General features: G+C 35.9%; 1 protein-coding gene across 1 annotated transcript in view; it reads left to right on the forward strand.

The window, feature by feature from the left end:
- The window catches only part of LOC127654634 (xin actin-binding repeat-containing protein 2-like), a 52,675-nt gene that overhangs the window by 13,060 nt on the left and 23,880 nt on the right, over positions 1–15,735 (forward strand). Inside the window, 2 exon segments of the mRNA XM_052141856.1 lie at positions 2,499–2,627; positions 13,929–14,015. Of these exon segments, the coding sequence (XP_051997816.1) occupies positions 2,499–2,627; positions 13,929–14,015 (216 nt within the window).

Consider the following 15,735-nt stretch of genomic DNA (forward strand, 5'->3'; position numbering starts at 1 on the left):
GTCCTATTCAGTGATCATCCCTATGCCATATTCCCTTCGAGGACAATCAACCTCCTCTGTGAGAGCTTAAGAAGGCTGAAAGGTGATAATGGTCAGTCAGAACTCCCTTTTTAAGTGATTCTTTCGAATTGTGCTCCCTTCGAAGTGCCCTGGGAAGGCATGATCAGCGCCAGTTAGAACACAGATAGATGCGCTGAACAGTTGTTGGGGGAGGTTGCGTTCTCATTCTAGAAAGCATTTGACTGGACAAGGTTTCTCAACCTCTATGTGATGTCATGCATGTTCCTGAGTCTTTTTAGTCATACAAGAGGCTGCAGATTTTATATTATTTCTTCTGAAAACTAATTTGATCAACGATTAGAAGTACACTAGCTTATTACCTTGAAGCTAATATACAGTATATGGACCAAAAGCAGAAAAAAAACGTTAATTGATTTCACGGTGTCTTTTAATGTCACAAACCTCTTAAATAAATAAATTATTAATTAAATAAATTCAATAAAATTATATAAATTACAAAACAAATATGTGGAGTAGCATTTGTATAAAATAACATTATATATAATTATAATAATTTATAATTATATTTAATTATTTTGTTATTTTGTTTTGGTATTATACACATACTTTTTCTTGCCACTGTGTATATATATATATATATATATATATATATCGTTTTTTTATATATATATTTCGTTTAGTAATTTATTTGAATTAATTAATTGTAATATTTGGAGGTAATCTCTCTCTCTCTCTCTCTCTCTCTCTCTCTATATATATATATATATATATATAGATATAGATATATATACAATATTACCCCAAAACAATTTACAACATACACTGTGAATGTTTTAATGATGTATTCAGTATGTACACTAACGTGTGTTATTAGTTAAACAGTCTGTGTTTGTTCATTACAATTTATTCATACAGTAAATGCAAGTAATTCCAAAGGGTTCACATAATTGTATTGCCACTGTATCATTAGGCCTATGTATTATTGCCCTTTCTTTCTTTAATTTATAATGAACCTTGCCCTACAGTATAATTCTGTGAATGAAAAAAAGAGGTTGGCATTAAATATTAGTAATCGATAACAGTACCAGTGAAATTTCATGATTCTCAATACAAATTTAAATACCACAGCAACATAACATTAAAACAATGGAATGTTGCCTTTGATTAAAGTGTAGATTAAATAAAGAACAAAGAATTGCATGTGATCGAACAAATAAAAATAGAACAAATCTCAGCGCATGAAACATCTAATAGCAATATTAAGTATTCAAATAAACATTCAGAAACTGAAAACATACCAAAGTAATTCAATGTAAAATATAACTATTTAAATGATTGCATTATATGGTAAATAGTCTGCACTTATATAGCGGCTTTTTAACCTTAGCGGTATTCAAAGCGCTCTGTGTCTTGCCCAAGGACACTTCGGCATGTGGAGTCAAGGGGGGCAGGAATCGAACCACCAACCCTAAGATTAGTGGACAACCTGCTCTGAAGCCACAAGTGGACAACAACACCTGAAGCCACAACCGCCCCATTATATTACATAAAGGACAGAAATGTCAGTCTGACATAAACACAAGTCATTAAAACATGCATTTATTAGGCTATCGTTTACATAAGTTAATATTTATGGAATTTTGAAGACTGTTGGCATTAATAAGCAATGTATGTGGTAATGACAGATAATAATAGCAACTTGTGTTAACAGGGTACAGACTAGCCTACAAGACTCACTGGTGCACAGATGAATCATGCACTATAAGACCAAGAACATTCATTAAGAAAGTAAATAGGGTCAATTTTCAATTCGTGTTCACTTTAAATGGATTTCTGGGTAAATTAATCTTCACATCATCAGGGCAACAGAATGAAATAAAAGAGCCATGTAAAATCTTAAAATTTGTTTCTGTACAGCTACAGAGATAATGAGATGATGGCTAGAATCTGTTTATCCCTCTCTCTCTCTCTGTGTGTGTGTGTGTGTGTGTGTGTGTGTGTGTGTGTGTGTGTGTGTGTGTGTGTAAGCCACATTGTCTCATGAATACATGAATACATTTTTGTTTGAGTAGAGCAAAGAGACAAGTAATCACATTTTCACTCCCATAATCTTGCAGCTCTTTCAAAGGGGTAGTTTATGACAAAAATCTAAATTCTGTCATTATTTACTCACCCACATGCTGTTTCATACCTGTATAACTTTCTGTCTTCTGTGGAACTAAATAGGGGAATATATATAATGGAAATGAATGATCTCCAAAATGTCAAAAAAGCACAACTTTCACTTTCATTATTTTGAAAAGAGCCACCAGGATTCCCCATTTATGTTCCACTGGAGAAAGTATGTCATTGGGCTTTGGAAAAGCATGAGGGTTTATGATGACAGAGTTTGTATTTGTGGAAGAACTACAGTATTCCTTTAAAGCTATTCAACTTTTATCAACACAGGCTGTCGCTCTATCTTTGTTTTTCATCAGGTCATGGAAGAAGCTGAGGTTTGCTCTTTGCCTGGGGGTCTTGCCAGCGTCCGTAGACAGTTTGAGAGTGAAGAGATGTCCTCTGCTCACACAGTCACCGAGTTTCACCTCACACACAGATCTGTGCAGGTACTAACAGATACTATAAGAAAGTACAGTATGCGTCTTCATCATTACATGCAATCAAGCTAGTAGCCCTTTCATGAATATTGGAGATTGTGACTTAGTTTATGTCTGCTAGTGTGCAGACCAAAAAATATTGATCGCACTTTAATTAGTTTATTTAATTTGTTTACTAATGATGTCCAACAGTGTATGTACAGAACAAGCATCAGAATATATATATATATATATATATATATATATATATATATATATATATATATATATATATAGTTTTTTTTTTTCTCATCAGAGTGTCATTTCCAGCACATTCCGAATTCTGTTGTGGAAATTATACTGATGGAAATGACATTTTTTACATTTTTGAAATAAAATGTTTGACTCCTTTGTCTTGCTAAAGCTAATTTCTGTGAATAAAAGTGAATAAATTTTCACTTTTGCACAATTTGTCAAAATTGCACCTTGATTGGAGATGACGTCCCCAAAAAAATTCTGCTCAAATGTTATATTTACCTTGATTTTTCTTTGTTTTCTTCAAACATCACCTTTCATATTTCATCTCAAGCATGCACTGACACTTTTGTCTACTTTTTTAACAACTATACTAACTTTAAAAAACTTTTTTAGGGGAACATTTTTGGTGGAATTGGTGGAAATGATTGGGCGGAATTTTTGAAAAATTGATAGAAAATCATTTTCACACAGTAAATATTTAAATGCTTGATGTTTATTTTACTCTTTTAGATCATCAGTTTTAAAAATTTTACCATTTGAATTTTTTACCTCCAAAAAAAACAACAACAACATTGTTAAAAAACTTAAGAGTTTTTAAGATTTTAAGAGTTAGCTCATCCATAAAATGTAAATACTGTCATCCTATTCACACCCTCACGTGTTCTGAAACTTAGACATTTTTATTCTATGCACACCATTTTCTTTCATTGCATCTTTCTTTTCTATTAAAGTGAGTGAAATTCAACATTGCAATATCGACTTTTGTGTTTGGAACATCCGGAGCTCATTAAGAGGGCAGAGAAGGAGACAAACCCTTAGTGACAATATGTTTACAATTACGGTATATCTAAAGGTTTACTTGAAGGTATAGTTCACCCCAAAAAATGCCATCACAGATATCTATAACTTTCTTTCATCTGCAGAACACAAATAAAGTTTTTAGACGAATATCTCAGCTCGGCATGTCTGTACAATGCAAGTGAATGGTGACCAGACATTTCAAGTGCCAGAAAGCTTATAAAAGCAGCATAAACGAGATAAAACGAGAGTGGTTTCAGCAATGTCTTCTGAAGTGAACCAGTTGGTTTTGGGTGAGAATAGATCAAAATATAATTCTTTTTCTCTATAAATCATGCATCAGCAGCTTTCTTGGCGATCGTGATTCGGGAAAGTGGAATCTATAGTCAGGACATTAATAATGGGAAAAATGACTATTACAATAAAAAAAATAAAAAATCAGAACTGCTTAAACTACTTCAAAGTGTTCTCATCAAAAAAATCCTCCACATGGCATTGACCATGGCATTCTAGCTGTCAGTTTGTCCAGACACTCAGGTAACATTTCACCCCACACTTCCTGTAACACTTGCCGTAGATGCGGCTGTCTTTTTGGGCACTTCTTACACACCTTACAGTCTAGCTGATACCACAAAAGCTCAATGGGGTTAAGATCCATAACACTCTTTTCCAATTATCTGTTGTCCAATGTCTGTGTTTCTTTGCCCACTCGAACATTTTCTTATATTTTTCTGTTTCAAAACTGAATTTTTCTTTGCAATTCTTCCCATAAGGCACCCCTGAGTCTTCTCTTGTACATGAAACTGGTGTTTAGCGGGTAGAATTCAATGAAGCTGTCAGCAGAGGACATGTGAGAGGTCTATTTCTCAAACTAGAGACTCTGATGTACTTATCCTCTTGTTTAGTTGTACATCTGGTCTTCCAGTTGTCCTTTGTCTTTGAAGACTGTAGTGTACACCTTTGTGTGAAATCTTCAGTTTTTTGGCAATTTTAAGAATTGAATAGCCTTCATTCCTCAAAACAATGATAGCCTGGCAAGTTTCTAGATAAAGCTGTTTCTTTTTTGCCATTTTTGGCCCAATATTGACTTAAGACATGCCAGTCTATTGCATACTGTGGCAACTCAAAAACAAACACAAAGTTAAGCTTCATTTAACAAACAAACTTGCTTTCAACTGTGTTTGATATAATGGTAAGTCATTTTCTAGTACCAAATTAGCAATTTAGCATGATTAAGCCTAGCTACATGCTAGCTATCTATCTGTCCATCCTTCTATCCAGTTTGACCCATGAAAATAATTTACCCAAACATAATTCATTACCACTAATCATAGTGTCCGTTCGTCTGTCCGACCGTCGTCAATCTATCTATCTATCTATCTATCTATCTATCTATCTATCTATCTATCTATCTATCTATCTATCTATCTATCTATCTATCTATCTATCTATCTATCTATCTATCTAGCCCGTTAGATCACCCAAACATTAAAATTCTGTCATTTATGCACCCTCATGTTGTTCCAAATCCCTTTGACTTTCTTTCTTCTGTGAAACACAAAAGGATGTTGAAGAATGTTGATGCTGCTCCTTTTCAACAATGAAAGTGAATGGTGACTGAGACTAACATTATGCCTAACTTCTCCTTTTGTGTTCCATGGTAGAAAGAAAGTCAAATGGGTTTGGGACAACTCAACGTGAGTAAATGAGGACAGAATTGACATTTTTGGGTGAACTGTCCCTTTTAAATGTGCACAGGACAACGAGCTTCAGTTTTGTATTGTGCGCTTGGCTTTTGCTTAACCCTCTTAAAGATGACCGTATGCAAAAACTAACTCCCAAACCCTTCCCAAGATCTCACACCATAACAAGTGGAATCTCTACGCATATATTCTCAAAATCTGCATAGATTCGCCCAGACTTGTGTAGCCCAGCAGCATTGGCACATGCAAATGTTATGCATGCAGTGCCTGCTTCTGAAAACATCAGATACTGCTCATAGTGAGAGAAGCAGAATGGAGATCAATTTTGGTCACAGTCTGTGTAATCTAACCCTGCTGATCCAAATTGAATCTAGTCCATCCGTCCATACCAGTGGGTCTGTGTGTGCTCGGTTACCCGCAGGGAACAGGGGCTTCGGCTTAGTGATAGAGAACAAAATCAGCCTGAATACAAAATGACACACGAGACAGAGACATGTGCATTTACCTCCTCTGTCATCGCACCAACATTGCTTCAAAGGTTTAGATTGTAAGGTTTATATGCCTTATAAATGAACATTTTGTCATCGTTTACTCAGCTTCATGTCATTTCAAACCTGTATGACCTCTTCCGTGGACCACAAAATGAGACTGTGTTTGTCACTCTTTTCCGTACAATGAAAAGCAAATGGAAACTGAAGCTTTCAAGCTTCAAAAAGGACGTATAAGCACCATAAAGGTATTACAAAAGCTGTTATTCACTGATAATCTTCTCGTCCAGTGAGTTTTTAACAGCTGCAACCTTTTTTTTAGTCCGATTCATTGACAAGCTCTGAATCAAAAGAACAGTTTGTTCACAAATCAGACCTCGCAGCTTCTCTCATGAACTCTCTCTTGAATTCACCAAGGAAAGCTAGGGATGTTAAGATTTTCAGGGAATAACAACCTAAATTTCAGTGTTTTTTTATTTTATTTTAACCAAAGCCAATGTACATTCAGTACCCTATCTAGTTGGCTACTATACTAAATATATAATGCTATAATTATTTACTTACTGTTAACACGGCAGTGTACATGTTTTAGTTGACTTATAAGCAATATCTAACATACTATGTCTGTATGATTTTATTACATTCTTTCTAGATTATTCTTATTCTAACAATCATTGTTAGTACATTGTTAATGTCTAGTGGTATTCTTTTTTTGCTCGTCACATATTTGTGAACATTTGGTCTTAGTTAAATTGTTTAATTATAGTCATGATACTTCTTTTTCATGTCACCTTTGTTATCACTGATGAAATCAAAATATCCCTCAACATTTTTATTAGTAATTTAGCTGGCCAAATATTTAAACAACATCAATGAATTTTCATTATTTTTTTAAAATGTATTTATTGAATGTATACACTATTTTGACAGCACTTTACAGGGTGGGCTGCTATGCCGACAGCCCCTATTTCCCACAGCTATGATTATAGCACACAAATAGTATGTATCATACATGATACTTTAGTAATCTATTGTTGTGGTGTCAACTATTTCAAATATCCCTTCCCCTAAACTGCACTTAAATTACTAAATGTGGTTTGTCACTTTAGTCAAATGGTCTCCAATTGTATAGTTCTTGGCCAGAATACGCTGCAATGTGGGCCAACATCAGAAGTATTTTGCAAGTCAATAAAAAAAGTTTGACATCAATTCTCAGTTTACAAAGAGAAGCATGGCATAAATGATATACTCTATATAGACAAATGAGACTATAAACTTAATGTATCATGCTACAGTTAGTCCAGAGATGATCAAAGGATTGTGCTGCAGTAGATTGCTTTTAGAGTAGAGTTTGTGTTGCTGTTGGTAACAAAGTAATATTTAACTTTTTTGTGTTTGTGTAAAACATTTAAATTACTTCAGTTTCGTGTGCGTGTTGTATGAGTGTTCAGTATTATGTGTAAGTACAATGTGTTTTTGGGATTGTTTTTAAAGTCACAATAATTGTAATATGTTTTGTCTAAATCAGTATGAAGTAAAATATGTATGTTTGTATTGTGTGTGTATGTGTGTGTGTGTGTGTGTTTGTGTGTGTGTTATGGAGGTTGTCAAGATCCAAAAAGGACATAAAATCACACACCATAAAGTATCATATGATAACACTTTACAGTAAGGTTCCATTCGTTAACATTAGTTAATGTATTAGGTATCATCAACAGACAATGACCAATATATTTCTTACAGCATTTATAAATCTTTGTTAATGCTAGTAAAATAAAGTTAGTTCTATCAGGAAGACTTGAGTGAAATTTAAGATGACATTTATTTTATGAATTTAAAAAAGAAAATGTAATGCCTTTCTTTGGCGTAAGCCCCGTCTGGCGGTCCGACGAAGTTGCACTCGGAACTGTCATATACTGCCGGAGATAGGAGGCAGGGGCGAGGAGCCTACCTCCATGCAGGACAGGACTCAACTGGTGGTGGTGGGGTGGTGGAGGTTGCCGTGTTAGCACACTGTAACAGCAATGTGATATTGTGAGCAGACTTATAAAACAATGGCTTAAATGTGATTGGCTAGGAGTTACCCAGCTTATGGTGCGATGATGTACAGCTGCTAGTCTTCCCGATAGAACTATGCAGCGCTTATATTTAATTTAAGTTCATAGTGCATTAACTAAGGTTAACACAGGTTTAACCTCTACAACTTTTCATACTATTATTATTCCACTTAATTCTGAAGTCAAATAATAGCTTTGTGTTAGGAAAAGTCTGGCATTTAAGTCATGATGGGGTGTTTTTTGTCGTTATTGAAGCTTTTTGAAAACAGACATAGTTACAATGAACTGTCATTTTATGTAAAATAACAATGGACTTACTTAATTTACACATTTAAATCCATGACTTGCACTGCACACAAATAACTAATATTGGCATTATATTCATGATGTTAGCCAGAGGGGAACTGGCCTCCACAGTGAGTCTGGTTTCTCCCAAAGTAATTTTTCTCCATTAACCAACATCTTATGGAGTTTTGTGTTCCTAGCCACAGTCGCCTTCAGCTTGCTCACTGGGGTTATAATTACAAATATTATTTAATTATTTAATTTCAAACTACACAGTGATCACTCTAAGACTTTTTTTTGTCAATGCATGATTTCCTGTAAAGCTGTTTTAAAATGATGTGTGTTGTGAAAATTGCTATACAAATAAATATGACTTGACTTGACTTGACTTAACTTAACTGTGTAAACGTTCTTTAGAAATTCTCCTTTTGTGTTCCACTGAACAAGTAACAACATAAGGGATTGGTATGACATTCTGATGAGTAAATAATGACAGTTTCATTTTTGGGTGAACTATCCCTGTACACCTTTGCTGCTTTCGAATCTGCTACCTTTTTTAGTGTTGTTATGTACAAAATAAGGGCTGTCAATTTAACGTGTTAATTCAGTGCGATTAATTATACAAAATATTATGTACGCAATGAATCATGTCCCCGGACCGTAATAAGGAATATTTTCTCCAGTGTGCAGTAAGCAAAACTCACTGTATAGGCAATGAGCAGCTTATACAGAGAACAAACCACACTTACCAAGAGAAGCCAACACAAGAACACGTTCTTGCTTACAAAATCTGTGCAAATCTGAAGGCAAGGATCTTAAGACATGTTTTTCTAAGTTTCAAAATACGTTTAACTTGACACAGTGACCTAAAAAACGGTATGTTTATGATGCAACACAGCTGACATGGTCCAAAGGTGTACGTCTGACACAGGTGTACATTGATGCATACTTAAACAAGTCCTTATAATAAATCTCAGACTGACTGATGAATTCAATTGCATAATGGATTGCTCTGAACTGTAGTCCAATGATAGGTGTAATGGTAGTCAGCTGGTAAGTAGCTGTGCAGTGTGTGTAAACCTCACTCCTCTGGCCTCAAGAGGCACACTAGTGGCTACCCCTGTAGCTTTTAGCCTCCTCATTAGCATGCCCGCCTCTAATTCCAGAGATGCCGGTTCCAATCCCGCTTGGAGTGTGTTGAGCAGGACCGGTAACGGTGGTGCCGTGACCCAGAAGGGAGTGAGGTTTAGGGGGTTGAATGTAATGGTAGCCAGCTGGTATGTACTGTGCAGTGTGTGTAAACCTCACTGCCCTAGGCAACAAGAGGCGCACTAGTGACTGACGCTAGAGGCTGTAGCCTTTAGCCTCCTTGTTAGCATGCCCGCCTCCTAGGCCAGTTCGAATCCCATTCGGAGTGGGTTGATCAGGACCGGTTACTTAGGCTTATGTTCAATAGTGTGGAAATAAATAATATATTGCATTCTAATGCCACTTTTTGTATTGTACATTTTTAATGCTTTACTTGTGTGCCAAAATAAAGTAATGCATTTTAATTATTTGTATTATATATATATATATATATATATATATATATATATATATATATATATATATATATATATATATCAATATACAGTATATATATGTAATTCTAATTATATATTATTGAATTATTGTTATTTGAGGGTCTTTCTGAGCAAACGTTTATTTATGCAATTAATTGCAAATAATTTGATGTTCGATAGATAATTCGGCATACCATGTAATTAATTAAATTACAAATGTTAATCTATTGACAGTCCTAATCAAAATATTTGTATTTTTTTTTAAATATATTTTGTTATACACTGCTAACATCATATTTTTACTTAAAGACAATGACTTAAAGTCTGTAGTTTTAATTGCTGATATAATTACTCTCATCAAAGATGTTAAATAGCTTGTTTTGTCTGGTTTTCAAACCCTTATTTTTTGCTTAGAATCAAAGGTTGTAATGTTGCGATTGATCCCAGAGCTGGTTGGTTTGGTTCAAGGTTTAGAAGTCATTATTGAAGAATTGTTTTAACTCAATGGGAAAAATATTTCTGGACCCAAGGCCACTGAAAACACTGTTGTGGGGCTGTTTCTCAGTCACTTTTGGTTTTAATGATGCAATGTACATCAATGTATGTCAGTCATATCTCTTTTAATGATGTGTTTTCAGACTGTTTAAATAGACTTGTATTGATTTTGGCCTTGTTGATATCATCACATGGTTTATGTGTTTAGCTGGATATATTAGTGTTTGGGAGTTTGTGTTGGAACATTAAATGATGCCGGCTAATCATGGCCCTCAAATGCAAAAATGAACATTTACATATTACTTTGAGGATTCAGTTTGTGTTTGAATAATGCAGATTTCATACAAATATGTCACATCAAACTGAGCTTTATTAACAGAACATTATTCAACTGAAATAATATTTCATAAATAATTATTCAGAGTTTTTTTTTCATATTATTTCAAGTTAACACACCGCTATCATACCTTGAATGTACACATACATGTATATCTCACACAGTAAACATACATTAATACCCACACATAGATTGTTAAAATACCTTTTTTATTATAAATTCTCCTCCCTGCCCAGTAGGTGGCGATATGCATGAAGAATGCAAATTGCCAAAAACAAAAGAAGATGATTGTTGAAGTGAAAGTGGAGATTTAATGTAAAAATTACTTAAACATTGATCTGTTTCTCACCCACACCTGTCATATCGCTTCTGAAGATATTGATTTAATCACTAGAGTCGTGTGGATTACTTTTATGCTGTCTTTATATGCTTCTGACCACCATTCACTTGCATTACAAAGCACCTACAAAGCTGTGATATGTTTGTGTTCAGCAAAAGAAAGAAAGCCATACACATCTGAGATGGTATCTGAGTAAATGATGAGAGAAATTTCATTTTTGGGTGAACTATCCCTTTAAATGTGTTTTTCACTCCCTAAACTTTACAGTGTGAATGTGGCATGAGATGTGCTGCGATTCAGTCCATCTGTCGGCAAGTGAACTGACTTGCATCATTCTGTCTACATGTCCAATGCACTGTTGTTGTACCTGCCGATCAACAGAGTAGAGAGTATTTTGAGGCAGTCAGGTGTCAGAATAGATGGCTTTTATGAATGTTTGTTTGAATCTGACCCACTGGTGCAAACAGGGTGTGAATTAAGAGGGTTTTTGGAGGTCTGACCTCTGCTAATGAAATCTCAAACCCTCCACAAAGTCAGTAAAAACTTATAAGTGCATATTATTTTTACATATAGGCAATGTTGCAATAGTGTTTTCAAACGTTGTAGTTTCAATACCACACAAGTTATTCAAAGTGCAAAGTTGGCACTAAAAAGACGCTTGCAAACCAAAATTGTATTCCTCTATGGAGATAACCGTACCAACAGTACACTGCTCAAATGAGTAGGTCACAACCATTTGCCCATAAATGTCAGATTTTCGTTCAAAGTATGCGGTTATGGAGAGCGTTTGCGAAATGCTCTGTTTTGGAGGGAGGAAAACGCTGTTGCAGTGTGAATGAGAGGCGTAAACATATCAAAATCAATGCGTTTTCATGCAAAAATGGATTAGAGTGTATCTCAGCAAGTGTTGACACTGACTACCACTCCTGGAGTAACAAGTTCGAATTCAGGCCATGCTGAGTGGTTCCAGCTAGGTCTCCTAAGCAAACAAATTGGCCCAGTTGCTAGGGAGGGTAGAGTCACATGGAGTAACCTCCTCGTGGTCGCAGTTAGTGGTTCTCGCTCTCAATGGGGTTTGTGGTAAGTTGTGCGTGGATCGCGGAGAGTAGTATGAGCCTCCACATGCTGTGAGTCTCAGCGGTGTCATGCACAACGAGCCACGTGCGGATTGCGGATTGACTGTCTCAAAATCGGAGGCAACTGAGACTTGTCCTTTGCAAAAAGGTTTAGGCTATTGATATGCCGGATCAGGTTGGATGTGCTAATGATTGTGGAACGGCGGAGGGCGGGGCCGGGTTGTGATTATACACACCCAGTCCCTTAACAGGCTAATTAAGCCTCCAAGAGGGATAAATGCCGATGGCTGACAGTGGTGCGATGAGAGAGAGATAGTTCACGGACATGTCCATCATGTGTGTTTGTGTCTTTTGTTTAACTTTATAATTAAAATATAATTTATATTGCCAAGCCGGTTCTCGCCTCCTCCTTTCCATTGACCTGATTACACTGGTGCCAAAGCCCGGAAGGAGGAGGATGCCTGTCGCGGAGTCCTCGACACTGCCGTCCACCCAGGGGAGCGCCGCTGCCATCCACCGGGGGAGGGAGTAGACCGACTGCCCGACCGCCTGGAGTGGTAGGGCCGCTGCCAGGGGCGGAGGAGTGTCCCCACGAGTCGCCTAGAATGCGGAGGGGCGTTCTGACCGCCGGAGGGGGGCGGTGTACATCAGGCCTGGGGCTGAGAGACCGAGGGAGGAATGTGGCAGGGCGGAGGGCGGGGCTGGGTTGTGATTATACACACCCGGTCCCTTATCAGGCTAATTAAGCCTCTGAGAGGGATAAAGGCCATGGTGGTGCGACGAGAGAGAGATAGTTTAGCTAACGGATAGTTTTTGTCCATCATGTGTGTGTGTTGTTGTCTTTTGTTTAAGTTTATAATTAAAAAACTTAATTAGCCAGTTCTCGCCGCCTCATCCTTTCCATTGAACTACATACAATGATGACTGTACAATACTTTTATTGTATTTATTCATCTTAGCTAATGTTAATTTCAACATACTGTACTAATACATTTTACGTACAATCTAACATGAACTTACAATGAAGAAATGTATTTATATTAACTAACATTTACAAAGATTAATAAATGCTGTAAAAAATATATATAGTTATTTGTTTGTCTAATTCACTAACCACCTGCAATGTAGTATAAGCCAGCACAATCAGTGCTGAAACAGCGCTGTGACTTGAATATTTAAATTAAGTCAATGTAATTCCTTTTTGTGCAAATATTCCTAATTTAAATGTAAATTATGCTCATTAGAAATTGCACATCATTCACAAAACTCACTCTAATACTACCTAAGGAAACCAGGTGGTTGCCTGAAATGTATTTAAAAAGAGAAAATTGTGTAAATGTATGTAAATGTTTTATTGATCATAGTAGCAGCAGTTCTTCATAATGATCAAATGATGTTGAAGAATGATATAACCTGCAATAGAGTGTCAGATTGCTGTGATCTGCTGCATCCTCTACTATATAGCACAGATTCTGTGGATGCTGTTGCGCTGTGGCCTGATCTGCATAATTCCTTTAGTGAATTGGGCGCTAAACTAGTGCAGACAGTGCATGAAAATACATTTTTACTGTGTGCAATTCCACCCTTATAGTATTAAGCATGTAGTATAAAAAAAAACATTTTTACAACCTTTTCACAATTAAAATATATTTTTTAAACTGGTTCTGCAAGCTGGGATTACAAAATGTAATGTTTAAAATGTGTGTGTGTGTGTGTGTGTGTGTGTGTGTGTGTGTGTGTGTGTGTGTGTGTGTGTGTGTGTGTGTGTGTGTGTTTATGTATGTGACTGAGCAAAGGCGGTGCAGAAGGTATACAGTATGTGCATGTTTGTCAGAGTAAATCTATAAGGAGCGTTGTGTGAGCACTGTCCAGATCTGTGTGTATTTGAGATCTCTCATCTTCTAACCACCCTTGTCTGCTGTCACACAGGAGGTGTCAAATTCATCAGCGATGAGTGTGGTGAGCAGCAGCGGGGGTCGACACGTCTCACAGCAGGTCTTCCTCCAGGATGAAAAGGTACGGGTATTTCCGATAGCCAACATGGTGGAAGCTAGAAATAGCTTTGAATGCTGCCCCCCCCCTGACTGTATATGGCTCTGGATTCATTATTTTTATAGTAAACTAATATGCAGGCAAAATATATATATATTTTTTAACTTCTTTTGTTTATACATTTATTTTATGTACACCTCTCTTTAGCTGCACAACTAGTTCAGGTAACTATGTAGCTAATTACACTGGCACTATTTTAAAATATACTGTATATTTCAAATCAGAGCTGTATTTGTCTGACACAAAAACAGTGAGGCTCTCAAGCATTGAAAAGTTATGAATGACACTATATGATACCAATAAAACTAGAAAACATGAAACATAGTTGAAAACATGATGAACATCAGCTTTTGAATTAAAGGGATAATTTCACCCAAAAATGAACATTATGTCATAGTTTACTCACCCTCATGTTGTTCCAAACCCATATGACTTCCTTTGCATGCTATAAAAAAAACTATTGAATTATATATATTTAGATATTATAGAATTTTTGTATGTATTTATTTTTTTATAAAGATTACTCGATTAAAAGTAATGGACTTTTGTTATGAAATTGAAATGCATAAATCTTAAAATAATTTTTTGAGTGCATATGAATGATAAAATTATATTCTCATCCACCATTCACTTTCATCTTATTCTCCATACAATGAAAGTTTTGTATTCAACAGAATACAGAATGCATTTTTCTCAAGGATGTCTTACCTCTAGTCTCTTAACTCCTTTTATATTATCTCATTTTATACGGCTTTTCATTTCCCGTAAAAGTGCAACTGTGTTGCTGCATTTATTTTGAGCTGTTCCAAAAGAAGGCTGTTGCGTTTTAACCTTCGAATCTATTTTTTAGACAGGGTTGAAGGGACCATGATCATCAAATAGAGCATAATTTGTACATTAATTATTTTATTGTGAAATTTTATACATTCAATTATTTAAACTGAACCAAACATCAGTCCAAAGCCAACAGCCCTGCCACTAATAACTCTCGCTTTCACAAGACTACAAAAGTCAAAAGCTAGCAGTACTTTAGCTGCACCGGCCAACAGAACGCCATGCTGGCAATCACACAGCTCTTAATTTACAGCTCATAGTCACCCAATAATCTGTGCTGAAATGGTTTATGTTCCGTTTACTATCAGGAGGGAAATGCAGCCATTTCACTCCTGATAGTAAACGGAATATAAACCACTATGATCAATTTTCTAAAATCGTAGAAATATCTGGGATTTATATATGGGCTTTAACGCACAGCTCACCACAAGCATCATTAACCTAAATGACCTCCACATGTAATAAATGAAGTAAATAGTGATTAGATGGAGTGGATTAGATACATTACATCAGTAAAAAAACTATTGTACCGTCTCGGGATGCTCTTGCTGAATTTATAGAGTTCACAACTATGGATCAAAATAAATTGAGATATTCAGAAATATTCTTCATACAATTGGGTTGGGTGCAAACATATGTAAAAAATTACAAACTTGTGAGCAAAGTTGGACCACCAGTGCAATGTTTGTTACTGCAAAGACAGACATTGCATACGTCAGATGACTTGTCTGGTGATCATTGGCTGCACTTCAAAGGTATCTTTTGCACTTACAGGGCTGACATTTGCTGAAGAGTTTAATGCATTGGGCAACGATGACACAAGTAATGTGAAAGTCCCTTAATTGTTTAA

The sequence above is a fragment of the Xyrauchen texanus genome, chromosome 14 (assembly GCF_025860055.1).
Source record: "Xyrauchen texanus isolate HMW12.3.18 chromosome 14, RBS_HiC_50CHRs, whole genome shotgun sequence".
Lineage (NCBI taxonomy): Eukaryota > Metazoa > Chordata > Actinopteri > Cypriniformes > Catostomidae > Xyrauchen > Xyrauchen texanus.